Consider the following 20,569-nt stretch of genomic DNA (forward strand, 5'->3'; position numbering starts at 1 on the left):
GTGTGTGTGTGTGTGTGTGTGTATCTCCAAATATATATATGTTTCTTTTCTCTAACATTCTGCACTTGATCAGTCCAGGCTGGACAGAGCTCCGCTTCATACAATCTTCCAGGTAACTATTCATTCTGTTGATCTACCAGCTAAGGTGTTTTCCTAGTTTTTATGGTCAACATGAAATCACCACTCTTTTCTTCTTCCCTCCTGTGGGAAGAGGGAAAGAGCAAGTGGACAGCAAGCAATATCAACTTGAAGAAGTAGAATTTACATGTCTATTCATATCCCAATGGCCAAAACCTAGTCATGTGGCCACACCTAATTATAAGGTAATACGAGTATGAGAAACATGGGCTCTAGTGGGCAGTTCAACCTTGGACAGGGATGAGGGCTCTATCAGTAAAGGGAAGAATGAGAGGATGGACGCGGGGGAACAAGAGCCGCCTTGTCATTTGTCAACTCCTCTGGGAGTTAAGCACTCATGAGAACCCCTTTTTCTACCAAATTTAACCCCTCTCCAGAGGAAACAACTCAAAGTTCCATTCAGATTCTGAATCCAGCAAAATATGCAGGATCTCTAGGTGACTCTAAGGAAGGAAAAAGGAAAAGACTGGATACTCGGGAGGACAATCACTGCCTGTGTTTCAAACAAATATGACATCCTCTCTCTACCCTCACACACATAAGCAGATACATTCTTTGGCTTTGGTATAACACGGTGTAGCCACAACATGAAGCATGCCAAACTGGGATCCCCACTGTACAAATAGCAATCATAGAAATAATGTAACTTGCATCAGCTATATAATGGCCTCATGTAGACCAAATATAATTTTACAAGGCAGTGCACACAAGAGGATAAAAGGAGACCTAAGAATCATGGTATTGCTTGAAGGGGAAAAAAACCTAACTGTTTATTTGTTCATCTGTGTAAAGTTGATTTAAGATGTAACATCAACACATATTTTATCTGGTAGGCAGTTCAGATGATAAAGGATTACAAAGGGAAATAGATGAACCAACAACTTCACATTTTAAAAATTATAAACTGGACTCAAATGATACTAAATGCAGAGTTTAATAATGAAAAAGGTTTAAATATGTGCTGATCTAAAGGAAGCCTTTAACATGAAATAGTTTTTGTACTTACGTTGGACAAAATCAAAACATTTTAGTGGGTTACACTAACTATTCAGTTTGCTTTAACCTAATTAGGCATTACCATTAGTTATATATATTTTAATTCCAAAGCATCAAATTTTTAATCCTAAATTTTCTCTGAGAATACAAAGATTAAAATAAAATTTGAATAAAAATATCAACATACTTAAGTGGCTTAAAAAGTCAGCTTTCCACACATAATTGAAAGATTCGAATTTTGCTTTTTTTATTATCCCAGCAAATGTTACACTAGATAAAATGGGAAAATACAAATAGATTCATTAAAAACACAGGTTGATTATTCATACCTACTACATTCAAAAGTACGCAAAACAATTTAGTTATATTGCAAAGCTGTAATTCCTTTTCCTAACAAAGCATTATTTTATAAAACTGTAGTGTTGTATTGACTCAATTTTAATACAAAATACTTTATATACACAATACAATATAAAAGTAAACTATGGTGTAGTGCCTTCCACAAAGGGGTCTATTAAGGCGCTTTACAAATATACCAATATGTTGACCCAAATTACTTTTTGTTTTAGATTAAAACAAACAGGCTAAATGTTTCACTTTAAATACCAAAGGGATTTTTATTTTTGTTTATTAAAGACAATTTTCTAAAGTACCTTAGGTAACAGCAGCAGCAATATCTAAAAGTCCTCCCACTGTATTCTCTAATTTCTAACATATTAAGTCAGAATAAAACATTTCCACTCACAGTTTTGCACTTTGCAACAGCAGAAGGTAATCACTTCTTTAAAAAGTCAATCTCAAAGTGACTTCTTAGTCATACATTCTATAGTTTCTATTACAAATAAGGTAGAAAAGATACAACAGGGCCTGCCTTAGGATATCACTGGACAATACATAACAGTATCTACAATAACATAATTATAGAAAACATTTCATAAATACTATTGATATGCATAAAAGGGGTAAGTATAAGAAAGACAGTAAGTTTTTCATGAGTGGGAAAATTATTTTTAAAAGAAAACATGAATAACCAAAGTTTTCACTCCATTTCAATTGAAAGCATATAGGTTTTTGTGTTCTTATCTTTTGGGGCAGGAAGCACCAGATTCTACACTGGAAGAACTGGATATAGTTTGGGAATAAAATAGCTAATAAGTATATACAAACTATTAAAACTGCAGATACTGAAGGCTTGTACACAGCTTCAGATAAACACAAAAAGCTTACAGTCAGAGGAAATTTCAAAAGGATACAAAATTTATAGTGTCTGTTACATTTGAGAAATAAGGGCAACACAGATTTTGTGGGGAGGGAAGGGGAGGAGACAGCACCTTAGTTTCCCTACAACATAAATGTAACAAAGTTGGTTTTGTACGATATTGCACCATAGTCCAGAAGTAAAATAACTAAATGGAAATTTAAATAAATCTGACTGAGAAAGCCCAAGAGCAAGTGGAATATCTTAAAAAATCTCAGTACTGACTGAGCTAAAAATTATTGAACTAATTTGTTTTGCATAGAATTTTATAGGACTAATCAAATGTTTTATGAAGTGAAGACTGCCATCTCATAGTGCATTTTCTTACAATTCTCTCATTAGAAGTCCATCAGAAATATTTACCAAGCCTGTCACAAGCCAAACATATATTTCAGTGCCCTCAAAAGGGTGTGTTTAAAATGTCTTAGTGCTGTACCAGCAAGAGAGGCATTCGTAGGGATGTCTTATCATGTGGTACAGAACTTTTCCATCACAAATTATCAGTGTTTATACAAAATGTGCTAATCTGTGTACTAATCAGTAAATTTAAAGCAAAGGTCTTAGTTTTATATATTAGTGTTCTTATAGGACAGAGGTCCTTAACCAAGCGTTTATGATAGGTTTCAACATGTTCAGAATCCCTAAAACTGCACACATTTTATGTGTATGTGTTGGTGTCCATTTTTTCTGGCAAGAGCCCACAGATTTCATCAGATTCTCAAAAGGAACAATGACCCCCGAAGACCCACCATTACACAGTGGGTTATGCAATGGTTTACAAGCTGAGCTCTGAGAGGGCCACCTACAGAAAGGTGGAAAGTGGGAGCTAATAAGTCTTTGCCCTCCCTAATTCAACTGGAACACCTTGAGTTAATTTTACTCACATATTTGATTTCCATTAGTTTTCATATGAAGAAAGCTAAAAGTTTGAAAATCACTAAAATTATGCCTCTTATCCACATATAGTGGGGGTGCCAAAAAAATGTACACATAACTTGTATTCAACTTTTGTTATCGGTATATATTAAGTATTACAATTTTAATAGTTTTTTCCTTTCTTAAAATGTGTATACATTTTTTTGGCACCCCCTGTACTGTTTTGATAAAACTATTCCCAACTAGTGGAGCTTAAGAAAAATAAAAAACAAATTTTACTAATGAAAGAATAGAGCCCTTTCCCCTTTCTAAAAGATAGGCTATTATTAAATGTATTTTGGTATGAAACCACAAGTCTTCCTTGAAACCTAAGCCTATATAATAGGAATGATGGAAAACATATTATTTAACCGTAAATAAGTTAGGGGGATTTGAATTTTCTAAGACCACTATATAACTTTCCCTAATTACAAATGTTCACCTTAAGAGTTAAATAATAATTAACTTTTTCATCAATTAATCTGCCCATAGGTAATATATTGCCAAACAGCCAGATTTTCCTTTGCCAATAAATAATCTGTGCAGGCAGTACTGTTCTGAAAGAGGAAACCTGTAACATTATTGATGACATAATCAAAGCTGTCACTATATAGAAAAAGTACTTCTCTAGTGAGTACACACAAATAATTTTTAATCAAAGTTTCACATGAAACTGAAAACAATCTCTCTGCTTAGGTTGATGGAAATCATGTTTTAAATTTCAAAGCAAAAATATGAAAAATCTCAGCTTTTAGTATAAGAAGCTTTGATTTATGGCAGCTTTGTTCCCCTTTAAAACTGGAAGCAGCATTAAAAATACCAACATGGAAAGAAAAATGGTAGTGCTTTGCTTCTTTTAATGCCAGCAATCCTTGAGAAACAAATGCTAGAAGGTTAAATATTCCCCAGATGGAAAAAAAAGATAAACATTTCTTTCTTCTGAGGAACATTCTGTTTCAACCCTGTATTTCTTAGTTCCAAGATGTGAATTATACAGATTATCATTAGCCTAGGAACACTCACCACCATGATGGCTTAATTTCTATAGCTTATTTTGTACCAACAAACAAGGTCATGGGGAAAAAAAGAGAGCTTTGTAAATGTGGGGTATATTTCATATTTGGTTAAAGCAAGATAAAACTAAAACTGTCTTTCAAAAAAATTTCAAAAACTCTTGTCTTTTAAAATTATTTATCATATGTACAAATAGATACCAGGCTTCTCCTTTTTAAAAAAAGCACTATTTTTTTATTTTAAGTACTTTAAGTACCAAGAACTGACTAGAATATTCAGTTCATAATTTACTTTATAACAATTTTTTTCTAAGTTACTGATTTAAAAGGCTGGAATAAATTAACATTTTAAAAGGATTTACCATAATTTAGGAAAATATTGTACACAGAGCACACACACACACAGCTCTGTCACATTTGCATAATTTTACTCAAGAGTCTCAAAAACCCCTGCATTTCAGGCCTTTTTGTAAATCCTCATTGACAATTATTTCTAGTGTGTTAAACATACACTAGATCACGGTTTTTGATTTCTGAGCCTGTGTGCTGATCATCTTCATCTGACTGTTGCTCGGAGCCTTGGGAATTAATATATTCATACTCAATAGGCTTTGGATAATTATATGGGTAGCCATTGTCATCAAAAAACCTCCGAAAGGTAAATTCATAGAAAGCATGTTCAGGGTGCTTTCCATTTTTATACCATCCATTGAGAGTGTCATTTACATTTTCTTCCTCATTATCATCACTCCATAATTTATCAGGATCAACAGGATCAAAATTTGATGTATCTGTTGGATGTGTAATTTTAGGAATGTATGAAGCCGACTGTTGTCTCAGGTCACTGGAGAAATCAATTGTTTTAAAAAATGGATGAGCTTTTATTTCATCAGCACCATTCTTGCCTAAGCGATCTTCTGGTCCTCGGCAAAGTTTAATAATAAGATCAGAGGCTTCAGGACTCAGTTTAGCTTGCGGTGGAATGTGAAGAGATGTTTGCCAGTTGATAACCTTTAAAGAAGATTTTTAAAAATTAGGAAGGAAGAGACAAAAGCACAAAATTTCCTCCAAGTCTTATACCAAGATGTCTTACCGAATTACTTGTTTTTAAATAAATTGCATATTTCACCTTCCTTACCTTTAATAATGAATCATTGGTGGGAAATAACCTTTCTTCCCAGCGCTTCCTCTGTAGGCAACTTACATTAGAAGTGTGAGCTCCCCTGTTAAGCCCTCCTACCTATGGCAGAAATGGCTATCTTTACTGTGCCCCCCTGTTCTATATATTTACTTGTATCATCTAATACCTTGTGGTACCAATTTATGTCTATGTCCTTCTACTGCAGTATAAAATTCCATAAGGCTATAGGCCATTTTGTCTTTCTATTTCCCAGTACTTGGCAAATTGCCTGGCATATAATTTATGTTCAGTAAATATTTATTACAGTTTTGAATAAACCAGAATGAGGTGGGGAGGGAGATAGGATGAAAGCGAGGGAAGAAAGAGAGGGAAGGAGGGAAGAAGGGAAAGAAAGAAGGAAGGAAGGAAGGAAGGAAGGAAGGAAGGAAGGAAGGAAGGAAGGAAGGAAAGAAGGAAGGAAGGAAAGAAGGAATCAATAAATATTTGTTAAATGAATAAATGAACCCCACTCTTCCTTATTCATATACTTTGTTTCCCCGAAAATAAGACCTACCCAGACAATCAGCTCTAATGCATCCTTTGGAGCAAAAATTAATATAAGACCCGGTATTTATATCATATCGTGTCATATCGTACCGTACCATACCATATCATATCATATCTGGTCTTATAGCAAAATAAGACCAGGTCTTATATTAATTTTTGCCCCAAAAGACGCATTAGAGCTGACTGTCCGGGTAGGTCTTATTTTTGGGGAAACACGGTAGGAGCTCATCAGCTACTGTAGAAGGAAGGAAAATAAACCTCTTTTCCTAATATCTGTTCATCTTAAAATTTTCTCCAAAGTTAGAAGAAGGAGATGCCTCAACTAATAAAATATGTCTTTGAATTCTTTTTGGAAAAAAAAAAATCACAATACATTAGTTCTTTATGCCTGCTTCCATCATCTCGTATTTCAAATATGGGAAATTAAAATATACAATTGGCTGGACAAGTTCTTCACTTTAAAGTTACATTCAGGACTTTTTTAGTTTAAGGCAAAAGTAAAATAATAAAAGACTAGGCATACCAAAAAAAGATGATTAATTCAAAGATGGGTCAATAGAAATTAATGTAAACTGAAGTACAGAGAAAAGAATGGAATAAAAAAAGAATAAAGCATAAGAGCCACGAAGAACAATATCAAATGTCTACCATATATATGAATACTAATTAGAGTCCAAGAAGGAGAGCAGGAAGCAGGCAGAAGAAATCGTTTAAGAGTAATGATAGGGAATTTTCCAAAATTTGTGAAGGTCATCAACCTACAATTCAAGAAGCTTTGTGAACTTTAATCAAGATAAAGAAAAAGAAAACTACACATGGTCACATCATGATGAAACTGCAGAAAACTAAAGTTAAAGGGGGAAAAAAATCCTAAAAGCCAGAGAGGGCTGCTCCAGTCCAGAGTAAGATGTAATAGGTATACTCCACCTGGTCTTTCCTCCTGAATACAACTACCGTGTTTCCCGAAAACAAGACCGGGGAAGTTTTGCTCCAAAAGACGCATTACGGCTTTTGTTCAGGGGACGTCATCCTGAAAAATCATGCTAGGGCTTATTTTTCAGTTAGGTCTTGTTTTCGGGGAAACACGGCATACAACCTGGACAGAATGCGTGCAGCAGCTACCTGAGGACCCTGAAGAGTAAACAGTAACAGGCAGATTGGGGAAGAAGAATTTCAAAACGAATGAAATGGTGGTGAGTTTACCCTTTTTTCCCTTCTAGAATCCCCTGGCCAAGACTCAAAGTAGCCCTGACCCTGAAGACGTATAACATAGACAGAATGAGCTCTAGGAAAAGGCCCTCTAGTTCAGGCTCAGGGAGTAGGAAACTGGTTTCCTAGCCGCAACAGAGGTGCAATAAGGGCCACCTAAAACTCTGGGAGAGGGGACTCTTTCTCTTCAACTGGAGATTAAATCATACAGCTTCTGTCCCAAGAGGATAGCTTGAATCCATGTCACTTTTTTCTTTCTCTGTCCTCTCTCCACCTTGTCCTGGATGAAGGCAGTCATGAGACGTTGTGTGTGGCAGAGTAAGGTAAATAAAGCCTTACTTTCTGGTCAAAGAAAAGGGAAGCCTAAGGGAACTGGAAAGTATCGGGGACATGGCAGAGAAAGAGGAGCTTGGGAAACTAACCCCAACAAGTTATGTAAAAACTGCTGGGCTCACCTCCAAACTGTACCTATACGGCTCTAATCCTAAAGAACATATCAAAGACTTTGAGAACAGAACTAAGGAAAATACCATAGTCCAGGGAGAGATCTACCTAGCAATGGCTTTGACAATGAAACTGACATTGAAATCACAAGCCACAGAAAGTGGTTGGAACTTGTGGACTGAAATCAACCAGGTTTAATGCCTGCCAAAACAATATCAATATTCTCCTTATCAATATCAAGATTTAAACAAGACTCAGAGTCTCATAATAGTCAGAATGTCCAGAACACAATCCAAAGTTACTTGGCATACATAGAACCATGAAAATGTGAACCCATTTAGGAAAAGAAAATCAACAGACATCAGTGTTGAGATTACAGATGTTAAAATGATCTGACAAAGACTTTTAAGTAGCCATTATAAAAATGCTCCAAATAGGATGAAGACAGAAAATCTCAGCAAAGAAACTGAAGATATGAAGAGATACCAAAATTACTATAAGCAAAATGAAAAACTCAATGGATGGGCTCAATAACAAATGGAGATGTCAGAGGAAAGAATTAGTGAAAACTTAAAAATATATTGATAGGGAATGATGTCATAGGAATGGCGGCAGCAGGGAGCACTTTTGAGTTCTCCTCCGGATCTTATCACAAATGGGACATCTATAACCCATCAAAGGACTCTGCTCATCATGCAGAACAGCTAAGAGACTCGTGCAAGGATTACTTGCAGGTGGGCAAATTGGGGGAGCAGGGAAAGAGGGAAGGGAGCAGAGTGGAGACGAGGCCCGCATCTGCGGTGGTGGAAACGCCGCCGGAGGCATCCACAGCTACAGAGAAGCAGGGGATCCCAGGACGGAACAGAGAACACAAAAGACAGTAGGTGGGCTCTTTCCCTGCGTCCCACAGCTGATCTCTCCCACAGAGGGGGCAGCATATCCAGCATTTGAGGCAATAACCTCAGCTGAGACCTCCAGCTGGGCTCTACCTCAGACAAAGGACACAAACTCCATACCTGGCCCCCCCCCCCCCCCCCCCGGCTCTTCCAATCCTACCCTCCACCCTTCCAGAGATTTAAACTGGCCTCTGAACTGAGGAGTGGTGTCAGATTACAGAGGAGCCTTAGTGCTCAGGCTCTGGGAAGACCAATGTGCTGCTCTGACCCAGGGAAGAGGCTGGGAAAGTGTGACATGTTTGGGCTGGGAGAGAGAAGACCCCTCCATCCCCAGCCCCCACCCTTTCTGGCCTGCCTAGGGCAGGGCAATTACATCGGAGGCAGATGCAGCTCTGGGCTTTCAGCAGCTCAGAAATATCCCACCCGCCACAGACAGACACACACACACACACACACACACACACACACACGGAAGACATGCCCTAACACTCAGGAGAACTGGACACAGGGCTGGTGGTGCTACTCTCAGCAAGCATATGTGCTGGCAAGGGCAGAAACTGCACTGATTTTGTAGAAACTACCACGCAGACCACTCAGCCCCATGCATCTAAATCTGCAGTCCCAGATCTAAATCTGGGCACCAGGTGACCGGCTCTGCCTACACAATACACAGAGGACTCTGGTACAGCAGAGGACAACCTGGAGATTACTTGCTGAGCTTAAGCGAAGACTGGCACTGCTTTTTTTTTTTTTTTCTGTCTTTATATTTTTGATATCTTTGCCTGTGTTGAGTGGGGGTTGTCGGTTGTTTTTACATGTGAATATATTTGGTTTTTTCTTTGTTGTTGTTGTTGTGCTTGGTGATTTGCTTTGTTCTGAAATTGCCCTACCAGGGCCCAGCTTAAGAGGCAAAAGATTGAACACACCCAGAGGCCAACTCCAGACTAAACCAGAGTACTACCGGGTTTGACCTACAAATGACACACCCAGACAGAATTCCCTACAGGCACAGGAGCCCATAGAGGCCAAACCACATTTAAGTGGTCAACCCTCATGCAGCAGAACACCCTGCGGTGGGCAGAGCCAAGTCTCACAACTAGTCAGCCTAGGTGTTAACCCCACCTATTCACAAGCGAAAAGCAATTAAAGATCTTCTTTAACAGGACAATATACACAACACAAGAGTCACCTTTGGAGCACATGCAGAGGAGAAGAATGAAGTAGTGCAAGTCAAATACAAAGGACACATACTACATAAGATAACCCAGCAAGAACTAAGAACTCTAGGGGATCTACCTAATACATCGAAGCAAACACAGAGAGTCAGCCAGAATGGGGAAACAAAGAAACATGTCCCAAATAAAAGAACAGAAGAAACCTCCAGAAATGGAACCAAATGAAACAGAGATAACCAACCTATCAGAGACAGAGTTCAGAACACTGATAAGAATGTTTAAGGAGCTTAGAGACGACATAAAGAAGGATAGAGAAATCATAATGAACAACCAGTTGGAAATAAAGAACACAATTACTGAAATAAAGAACTCACTTGAAGGAATTACCAGCAGGTTAGATGAAGCAGAGGATCGAATCAGCGACTTAGAAGACAAGTTAGCAGAGATCACCCAAACAGAACAGAAAGAAAAAATTAAAAACAATGAAGATGGTTTAAGAGACCTCTGGGATAAAATCAAGTGCAACAACATGCACATCATAGGAATACCAGAAGGTGAAGAGAGGAAGCAAGGGATAGAGAACGTATTTGAAGTAATAATGTCCAAAAACTTCCCTAACCTGATGAAGGAAACCAACATACAAGCCCAGGAAGTGCAGAGAGTTCCAACCAGGATAAACCCAAACAGGTCCACACCAAGACACATTATAGTTAAAATGGCAAAGGTTAAAGACAAAGAGAGAATCCTAAAAGCAGCAAGAGAAAGACAGAGGGTTACAAACAAGGGAACTCCCATAAGACTATCAAATGACTTTTCTACAGAAACATTGCAGGCCAGGAGGGAGTGGCAGGAGATACTCAAACTGATGGAAAACAAAGGCCTACAACCTAGATTGCTTTAGACTATTGCCTAGATTGCCTAGATTGCCAAGGCTATCATTTAAAGTTGATGGAGAGATAAAGAGCTTCCCAGAAAAGAATAAGTTAAAGGAATTTATTACCACCAAGCCAACATTGCAAGAAATACTAAAAGGACTTCTGTAAATAGAAGGAAGATGAAAACAATTTAACTACAAATTTAAAAATGGCAATAACTATGTACCTATCAATAATCACTTTAAATGTAAATGGATTAAATGCTCCATTCAAGAGACATAGCGTGGCAGAGTGGATAAGACAGCAAGACCCTTGTATATGCTGTATACAAGAGACTCACCTCAGATCAAAAGACACACACAGGCTGAAAAGTGAAGGGTTGGAGTAAGATATTTCATGCAAATGGAAATGAGAAAAAAGCTGGAGTTGCAATACTTATATCTGACAAAATAGACTTTAAAATGAAGAATATATTAAAAGACAAAGATGGGCACTACATAATAATAAAGGGATCGATCCGACAAGAGGACATAACCCTAGTAAACATCTATGCACCCAACATAGGAGCACCTAAATATATAAAACAGATATTGACTGAATAAAGACATAGATCAACAGTAACACTATCATAGTGGGGGACTTCAACACACCTCTGACAACAAGGGACAGATCTTCCAGACAGAAAATCAATATGGAAACAACGGCCTTAAATGACACATTGGACCAGTTGGATTTAATCGATATTTTCAGAGCATTTCACCCCAATGCTGCAGAATACACGTTCTTCTCAAGCTCACATGGAACATTTTCTAAGATAGACCACATGTTAGGCCACAAAACAAGTCTTGATAAATTTAAGAAAATTGAAATCATACCAATTGTCTTCTCTGACCACAGTGCTATGAAATTAGAAATGAACTACAGGAAAAAACCTGGAAGACACACAAATTCATGGAGGCTGAATAACATGTTACTAAATAATGAATGGGTCAAGCAGGAGATCAAGGAAGAAATCAACAGATATCTCGAGACAAACGAAAATGAAAACACGACGACCCGAAATCTATGGGATGCCACGAAAGCAGTCCTAAGAGGGAAATTCATAGCATTGCAGGCCTACCTAAAGAAACAAGAAAAGTCACTAATCAACAGTTTATCTTCACAGTTAAGAGATCTGGAAAAAGAACAGCAAAATAAGCCCAAAGGGAGTACAAGGAAGGAGATAATAAAGATCAGAGTGGAAATAAATGAAATAGAAACCAGAAAAACAATACAAAAGATCAATGAATCCAAGAGTTGGTTCTTACAGAAGATAAACGAAACCGACAAACCTTTAGCCAGACTCATTAATAAAAAGAGAGGACCCAAATTAATCAAATCAGAAATGAAAGAGGAGAAGTGACAACAGACACCGCAGAAATACAAAACATTTTAAGAAATTACTATGAGCAACTGTATGCTAACAAATTTGACAATCTGGAAGAAATAGACAATTTTCTAGAGGCATACAACCTTCCAAGGCTAACTCAATAAGAAACAGAAAACCTGAATAGACTGATTACCACCAGGGAAATTGAATCAGTAATCAACAATCTCCCAACAAACAAAGCCCTGGACCAGATGGCTTTACAGGTGAATTTTACAAAACATTCAAAAAAGAATTGTCACCTATTCTCCTCAAGCTCTTCCAAAAAAATCCAGAAGGAGGGAAGGCTCCCAAACACTTTTTACGAGGCCACTATCACCCTGATCCCAAAATCAGACAAAGACACCACAAAAAAAGAAAACTACAGGCCGATATCTCTAATGAACATAGATGCAAAAATCCTCAACAAAATATTAGCAAACAGAATTCAGCAATACATTAAAAAGATCATACACCATGATCAAGTGGGATTCATCCCTGGTATGCAAGGTTGGTTCAACATCCGCAAATCAATTAATGTTATACACCACATTAACAAAATGAAAAATAAAAATCACATGATCATATCAATGGATGCAGAAAAAGCATTTGATAAAATCCAGCAGCCATTTATGATAAAAACCCTTAAGAAAGTGGGAATAGAGGGATCATATCTCAACATAATAAAGGCCATATATGATAAACCCACAGCTAACATCATACTCAATGGGGAAAAGCTAAAACCATTCCCCTCAAGATCAGGAACAAGGCAAGGTTGCCCACTTTCTCCATTTCTATTCAACATAGTGCCGGAAGTTCTAGCCTCAGCAATCTTGAGAAATAAGAACAAAGTGGGAGGTAAACAATACCTGACATCAAATTATACTACAAGCCTATAGTAATCAAAACAGCATGGTACTGGCATAAAAACAGACACATAGATCAATGGAACAGAATAGAGTCCAGAAATAAATCCATTCCTATATGGCCATTTAATCTATGACAATGGAAGCAAGAATGTACAGTGGGGTAAAGACAGTCCATTCAATAAATGGTGCTGGGAAACCTGGACAGACACATGCAAAAAACTGAAGCTGGACCACCTCCTTACACCATATACAAAAATAAATTCAAAATGGCTTAAAGACTTAAATGTAAGATCCGAAACCATAAAATTCCTAGAAGAAAATATAGGAACAAACTTCACAGACATTACCCAGAGTAAGATTTTTAATGATCTATCCCCTCGCACGAGGGAAGTTAGAGAAAAAATAAACATGTGGGATTACATCAAACTAAAAAGTTTTTTCACAGCAAAGGAAACCATCAATAAAACAAAAAGGGACCCTGCTGAATGGGAAAAGATATTTGCCAATGATATATCTGATAAGGGGTTAATATCACAAATTTATTAAAAACTCACTCAACTCAACTCCAAAAAAACAAACAACCCAATTAAAAAATGGGCAGAGGACATGAAGAGACATTTTTCTGAAAAGGACATACAGATGGCAAACAGACATATGAAAAAATGCTCAACCTCACTAACCATCAGAGAAATGCAAATAAAAACCACAATGAGATACCACGTCACCCCAGTCAAAATGGCTATCATCAATAAATCAACAAAGAACAAGTAAGTGCTGGTGCGGATGTGGAGAAAAGGAAACCTTTGTGCACTGTTGGCGGGATTGCAGATTGGTGCAGCCATTATGGAAAACAGTATGGAGGTATCTCAAAAATCTGAAAATGGAACTACCTTATGATCCAGCAATTCCACTCCTAGGTATCTATCCGGAGAAATCCAAAACTCTAATTCAAAAAACTTTATGCACTCCTATGTTTATTGCAGCACTACACACAATAGCCAAGACATGGAAACAACTGAAATGCCTATCGGTAGATGACTGGATTAAGAAACTGTGGTACATTTATACAATGGAGTATTACACAGCCATAAAGAAGAAAGAAATCTTACAATTTGCAACAACATGGATGGACCTAGAGATAAGTCAGACAGAGAAAGACATATACCATATGATCTCACTTATATGTGGAATCTAAAGAAAAGAATAAGTGAATGAACTAATCAGAAACAGTTTTGGAGACACAGAGGAAAAACTGAGGGTTGCTAGATGGGAGGGAGGGGGTTGGGGATTAGGGGGAAGGTGAGGGGATAAGAAAACAGTCAGTAACCACAAGATGGCACGGGGCTTTGAAAATTAATTTGGTGAATGTAATCAATAATGTTGTAAAGATTTTGTAGGGTATCTGATGGACACTTGTCTCATTAGGGAGACCACCTCAGGATGATGTAGATGCCTGATCACTGCACTGTACACCTGAAGCTGAAGCTGAACAATAATGAATGTCAACTACAAGTATGTATGTATGTATGTATGTATGTATGTATGTATGTATATACTTACAAGAAGCACAGTACAGCATTAGGAATAGAGACAGTGGAAATGTAATGGCTTTGTGCGATTTCAGAAGCATAGTGGATCGGGGAGGGGGTTTACACAGTGTGAGGGATATAAAAGATAAATGTCTAAGTATTACTTTGTCTTGTGCACCGGAAACTAATAAAAAAAATTTCCTAGAGAAAAAATATATATATATTGACAGAAATTATGCAATCTGAACAGCAAAGAGAAATAAAAGTTTAAAAATATGAGAACCTCACCCCAAACAAGAAAAGGCTCAAGGAGTTCATCACACTAAACTAGTATTACAAGAAATGCGCAAGGGATTTCTTTAAGAAGAACAAAGTAAAAAGGATCAAACATATGAATAATAAAATGGCAGTACCTTCATATCTATCTACAATTACTTTAAATATAAATGGATTAAATGCTCCAATCAAAAGACATACGGTGGCTGAATGGATAAGAAAACAAGACCCGTATATATGCTGCTTCTAAGAGACTCACTTCAGATGGAAAAACACACAGACTGAAAGTAAAGGGACAGAAAACAGTATTTCATGAAAATGAAAAAAAACCTTGGGTAGCAATACTTATGCCAGACAAGAGAGACTTTAAAACAAAGACCATAACAAGAGATAAAGGACCTCGTAATCCCACTTCTAGGGAGGACAAAAGGAAGTGGGTGACATTTTGAAGTGCTGCAAGAACTGAAACCCAGAATTCTATACCAAATGATAACATCCTAAGGAAGGTGAAACAGACATTCTCAGATAAAGGAAAATTAAGAGAATCTGTTATCAGCAAACCTGCTCTAAAATATTTGCTGAAGAATTTCTTCAGACAGAGGGATATAATATAGAAGGAATCTTAAACTATCAGGAATGCAGAAAGAGCAAGGAAATGCTAAATATCTGGGTTAATATAAATGACTATTATTCTCATCTTCAATTCTTTCAAAGTTGATGGTTGAAAACAAAAATTGTCACATTGTTGGATGAGGTTTTAAATGTATGTAGATATTATTATGTATAAGATAACTACAACAGGGTAGAGAATAAAGGGATCTATATGGTAGTAAAGTTCTATACTGAACTACAGAGAAATGGGAAAATATCAATTCTAAGTAGACAGTGAAAACAGTATGTATTTTGTAATTACTAGAACAATATCTAACGAAACTATGTAAGGAGATAATAGTCTAGAACACAGTAGAGGGTGATCTCATGGAAATGGTGAACAGGAGGCTTCAGGGTCAGTCCCTCCACAAAAACAATAATTAAACTGGAAAAAAAATATCTACCAGAATTAACTATGTTTGAATTCTGGAAGCTGACTGGACACCTACAGCAACCAGGGGAGTGCTTCATGAAGGGAGAGGCTACCGACATTTGTTAAGACAGCAGTGTTAAGAACCAACTACCATTCACTGTTCCTCAGCCCCGCTGTGACTATGGAGAGGGCAGCCCAGCGTCCTGGGGCTGCTGGCTTGTGCCTGGGTGGGCAGTAAGGACCTGGCCTTCCAAAAATTGGGGGCTGTGCATTTGGTTGGTGTTGGTGATTCTCTGAGGGACTGGCCCAGATGACTTTCTTTAGACCCCTCAGAAGAGTTAAAGAGACAGACATACTTTTCTTTTTTTGATCCAGACATTTAAAGAAATCTCTATCAGGTCACTGGCTTGGGCTGTTTTTCTTACTGTTGAGTTTTGAAAAGTTCTTTACATACAAGTCTAGATGCAAACCCTTTATTCGATAGGTGATCTACAAATATTTTCTCCCATGCTATAGCTTGTCTTTTCATTGTCCTGTGTTTTTGGCAGACTGAATGTTTTTATTTTGATGACGTCCAATTTCCTTTTAAGGATCATGATTTTGGTGTCATTTGTAAGAACTCTTCACCTAACCTCAAGCCATAAAGATTTTCTACTTTCTTCTAAAAGTATTATGGTTTTATTTTTATCTCCAGATCTATGATTCATTTTGAGTTAATCTTAGTGCAAGGTGTTAGGTTTATGTCGATTTCAGTATTTTTTTTATGGCTGACCAAATTTTCCAATATATTTGTTGAAATATTATCCTTTCTCTATTTTTATCTTTGTCAAATATCAAATGGCCATATTTGTGCAGTCCTATTTTTCCATTCTCTATCCCGTTGCATTGATTTATGTGTGTATCCTTCTGCTAATACCACACTGTATTTCTGTAACTTCATAGTAAGTCTTAAAATCTAGTGGTGGAATCCTCTTTGTTCTTTTTTTAAAAAAAATTATTTTCTCCATTCCAGTTCCTTAATCCACCCATATAAATTTTGGAATTGGCTGATCAATATCTACAAAAATTCCTGCTGGAAATTTATTGGAGTTAAGTCTACAGACTTGGAGTTAAATCTATAGATTTTTTGGGGAAAATTGATAGCTTTGTTATGGTGAGTCTTCCAATTAATCAACACAGTATTTATCTCCATTTATTAAGATCTTCCTTGCTTTCTTTCGTCAGTTGGTAGCCTTCAGCATTCAGGTCTTGTTCATGTTCTATTACATTAATACCGAAGCATTTCATTTTGGGGAAGCTATTATAAGTGGTATTGTTTTTAAATTTCGGTTTTCAGCCTTTCATTGCTTGAATATATATAGAAATACAATAGATTTTTATACATTACCCTTGTATCTTACCACCTTGTCAAACTCACTTGTTAGTTCTATGGGTTTTTCATAGATTTCCTGGGATTTTCTATGTAGAAAACTATGTCGTTTGTGGCTAGGGCAAGTTTCACTTCTTTCTAATCTGTATACCTTTTCTTTCTTTTTGCTGCTCTAGAGCACTGGCTAAGACTTTCAGAGCTACCTTGATTAAGACCAGTGAGAACAGAAATCCTTGCCTTTTTCTTGATCTTAGGAAGAAAGCATTCACTTTTTCACACATGCATCACACACACATAGGCACACACATACTTACATAAATACATATTAAAATGAAGGTGAAATTAAGATACTTTTAGAGAAACAAATCTGACATAAACCTGAGAGAATGCAGGTAAGTATACTGGTAAGTAGAGCTGTACTAAAAGAAATTCTAAAGAAAATTTAAGAAAAGAATACATTAAATGCAATGACAGAAATAGTTTTAACTTGCTGGGGAGTATTATGAACAGATGATATCTCAAGACACCCTCAGAGGATGGTTAAAAATGATCAGGCGTTAACCAGGCTTCAGAAAGAGGGGAGGGTTGTGGAAGACAGAAGAGAAAGGACATTCTGGATAGAAGGAATGGTGTGAACAAAGCAACAGAGGACAAATTTGGACTTTCACCCATGGACAAGAGAACCACTAAGGGATGTTTAATGGGACAGTTTGTGGTCAAAAACATCAACAGATGAATGGATAAAGAAGATGTGGTACATATACACAATGCAATATTACTCGGCCATAAGAAAACATGAATGGATCTTGAGATTATGCTGAGAGATATAGGTCAAACAAAAAAAATCAAGAACCATATGATTTCACTCATATGTGGGATATAAAACTGAAGGCAACAAAGGAACAAGACAAACAGAAACAAAAACTCATAGACACAGACAAAACCAGATGGTAAGGGGGGAGGAGGGAGGAAGAAGAGGGTAGAGGGGGTCAAATATATGGTAACAGAAGAACTGACTCTGGGTGGTGAACATACAATGTAGTATGTAGATGATGTATTATAGAAATGTACACTTGAAACCTATATAATTTTACTAACCAATGTCACTCCAATAAATTTAATAAATAAAAAAAATTGTATGCAGCTTGTCATTTAAGTGTCAGAGGTAATTTCAAGTGGAGATATAGTAGTTAGTTCCCCTTATCCAAGACCCCCAAGTGGATGATGGAAACCACATATAGTATCAAACCCTAAATATATTTATACTATGTTTTTTCCTTCTCATACATACCTTTTCATTTAAAGGAAGCACTTTACATTTTCTCTTTGGCATATCTAAATTGCCAGTACCACTCCACTCGTGCTATGGGGCCATTACTACCATGTTTCCCCGAAAAAAAGCCCTAGCCAGACAATCAGCTCTAATGTGTCTTTTGGAGCAAAAATTAATATAAGACCCGGTCTTATTTTACTGTAAGACTCAGTCTGATATGATATGATATGATATGATATGATATGATATGATATGATATGATATGATATGATATAATTTAATACAAGACTACGTCTTGTATTAATGTTTGCTGCAATCGTGATTATCTGGCTAGGTCTTCTTTTCGGGGAAACATGTAAGTAAAATACGGGTTATTTAAACACAAGCACTGAGATACGACAGTCAAACTGGTAGGTGAACTGGCTAAGTGACTTACAGGTGGGTGGTATATAGAGGGTGGAGACGCTAGACAAAGGGATAATTCATGTCCCAGGTAAGAAGGGAACAGGACAGCACGAGATTTTGTCATGTTACTCAGAACAACACACAATTTAAAACTTATGAATTGTATTTTTGGAACATCCATTTATTATTTTCAGAATATGGTTGACCAAGGGCAACTGAAAGTGCAGAACGTGAAACCAGATAAGGAGGAACTACTGTATAGACATCTGTTTGTAGTTTGGGGTGAGAATGTGCATGGAAGGAAACAAAGCCAGGAGACAACAGGTGACAGACAACAGTAAATTGGAATAAATCCTCAAAAGGTACTAAAGACTTCTATGAGAATGAAATAGGAGTGGAGTGCGAGTGAAGGAGACTGTAAGTGTACGGTGACAGGATGATGGAGATCAGAGCTCATTCATGGAATTTTAGTGGGTTCTTTTATCTGTACACGTTCATTCTATAATTCCAGATTAAGATGCTCTGTGTAAAGGACTGACAAACATGTTCAGTGTAAGAGGCTTTGTGACAATTCTTTTCATATAGATTCTACACCTTACCTTCATTTGTGTTTCTAACGGTGTTTGTGCCAAGAAAGGAGGTTGTCCCACCAACATTTCAAAAAGAATTACACCAACACTCCACCAATCACATAACTGTGTATAGCCTAAAATAAGATACCAAAGTTACAGTTATTTATAAGCACTTTTTAAAAAGTGCTCAGAATCAATACAATCAAAATTACTATTAAATCACCAGTTTATACTGTAAAATTAATATTTACTATAAACCTGAAAAACAAGCCAAATTGTAATGACCGAAAAACAAGCCATATTTTAATGGTGTTTCGGCTGCTCTAAAGGTCTACTGAGATTATTTATAAAACAAATGTTTTACCTGTTCGTAACAACACTTCAGGGGCAATATAATTGGGAGTCCCAACCAAAGAATGTGCTAGGCATCGCTGGTGCTGGCGTGCAGCTCTCCGCTCCAGGGGCTTCAGTCTGTCTCCACATCGACAGTTAGAGGGGTCACCCCATTCATTACTGAAATCCATGCTGTCTTGCCGGGGATGGTCACCTGTACAAGTCAAACAAAAGGAAATAAAAGCAACAAGAACAAGAGTAAACCTACAGTCTGGTTAATCTTTTGACATCATGGCTTACAGTTAACAAGACTCTCTCCCTGTGACAAGCTAAGACGCAATATATACCAAATCACTGCTAGTGTTTATTATTGAATAGATGCTGCGATCTGAGATATCAATAGGACGAGTTTTACACTAAGAAAAATTAGCCCAAGAATCATTAATGTACTCAATGTTGAATGATGACAATTGAAGTCATGGGTAGGCAGGATTAAGATTTTGTTATTCAGACTGCTCCCCATTACTACTCTGGACAAAGTTGCAAACAAATTAAATCAGTGTTTCATTCATTCAACAAATGACAATGATAAATAAGAAAGACAGGGTTCTTCTCTCAGGCAGCTTCTCTGTAGGGGAGAAACGTATGTAAGAAACAGGGATGCATCCCATGTAGAGTCAACATGAGGTGATGTGACAAACGGAGGTGGTATTTGTGAAAACCAAATGGGAAACAACCATTTGAAAACCAGGGCAAGGCATTTTATATAGAAACAATAACAGAAAGACCAGTGCGGATAGAAAAGGGGAGAATGGTAGGAAATGGAGCGGGAGCCAGTGCACATGGGTTTTGTTAGTAAAAGAAATGGTTTACCTTTCACTTTAAACACAGTGGGAAGATACTGGAGA

General features: G+C 37.1%; 1 protein-coding gene across 1 annotated transcript in view; it reads right to left on the reverse strand.

Annotated features, from left to right (window-relative positions):
• Positions 1–1,356: 1,356 nt before the first annotated feature.
• The window catches only part of LATS1 (large tumor suppressor kinase 1), a 47,972-nt gene continuing 28,759 nt past the window's right edge, over positions 1,357–20,569 (reverse strand). The window contains exons 6-8 of the mRNA XM_019746937.2: positions 19,693–19,875; positions 19,356–19,462; positions 1,357–5,331 (exon numbers count right to left, since the gene is read on the reverse strand). Coding sequence (XP_019602496.2) covers positions 4,822–5,331; positions 19,356–19,462; positions 19,693–19,875 — 800 coding nt within the window. The 3' untranslated portion in view covers positions 1,357–4,821. The remainder of the gene's footprint in view (positions 5,332–19,355; positions 19,463–19,692; positions 19,876–20,569) is intronic.

The sequence above is a fragment of the Rhinolophus sinicus genome, linkage group LG05 (genome assembly GCF_036562045.2).
Source record: "Rhinolophus sinicus isolate RSC01 linkage group LG05, ASM3656204v1, whole genome shotgun sequence".
In the NCBI taxonomy this organism is placed as follows: domain Eukaryota; kingdom Metazoa; phylum Chordata; class Mammalia; order Chiroptera; family Rhinolophidae; genus Rhinolophus; species Rhinolophus sinicus.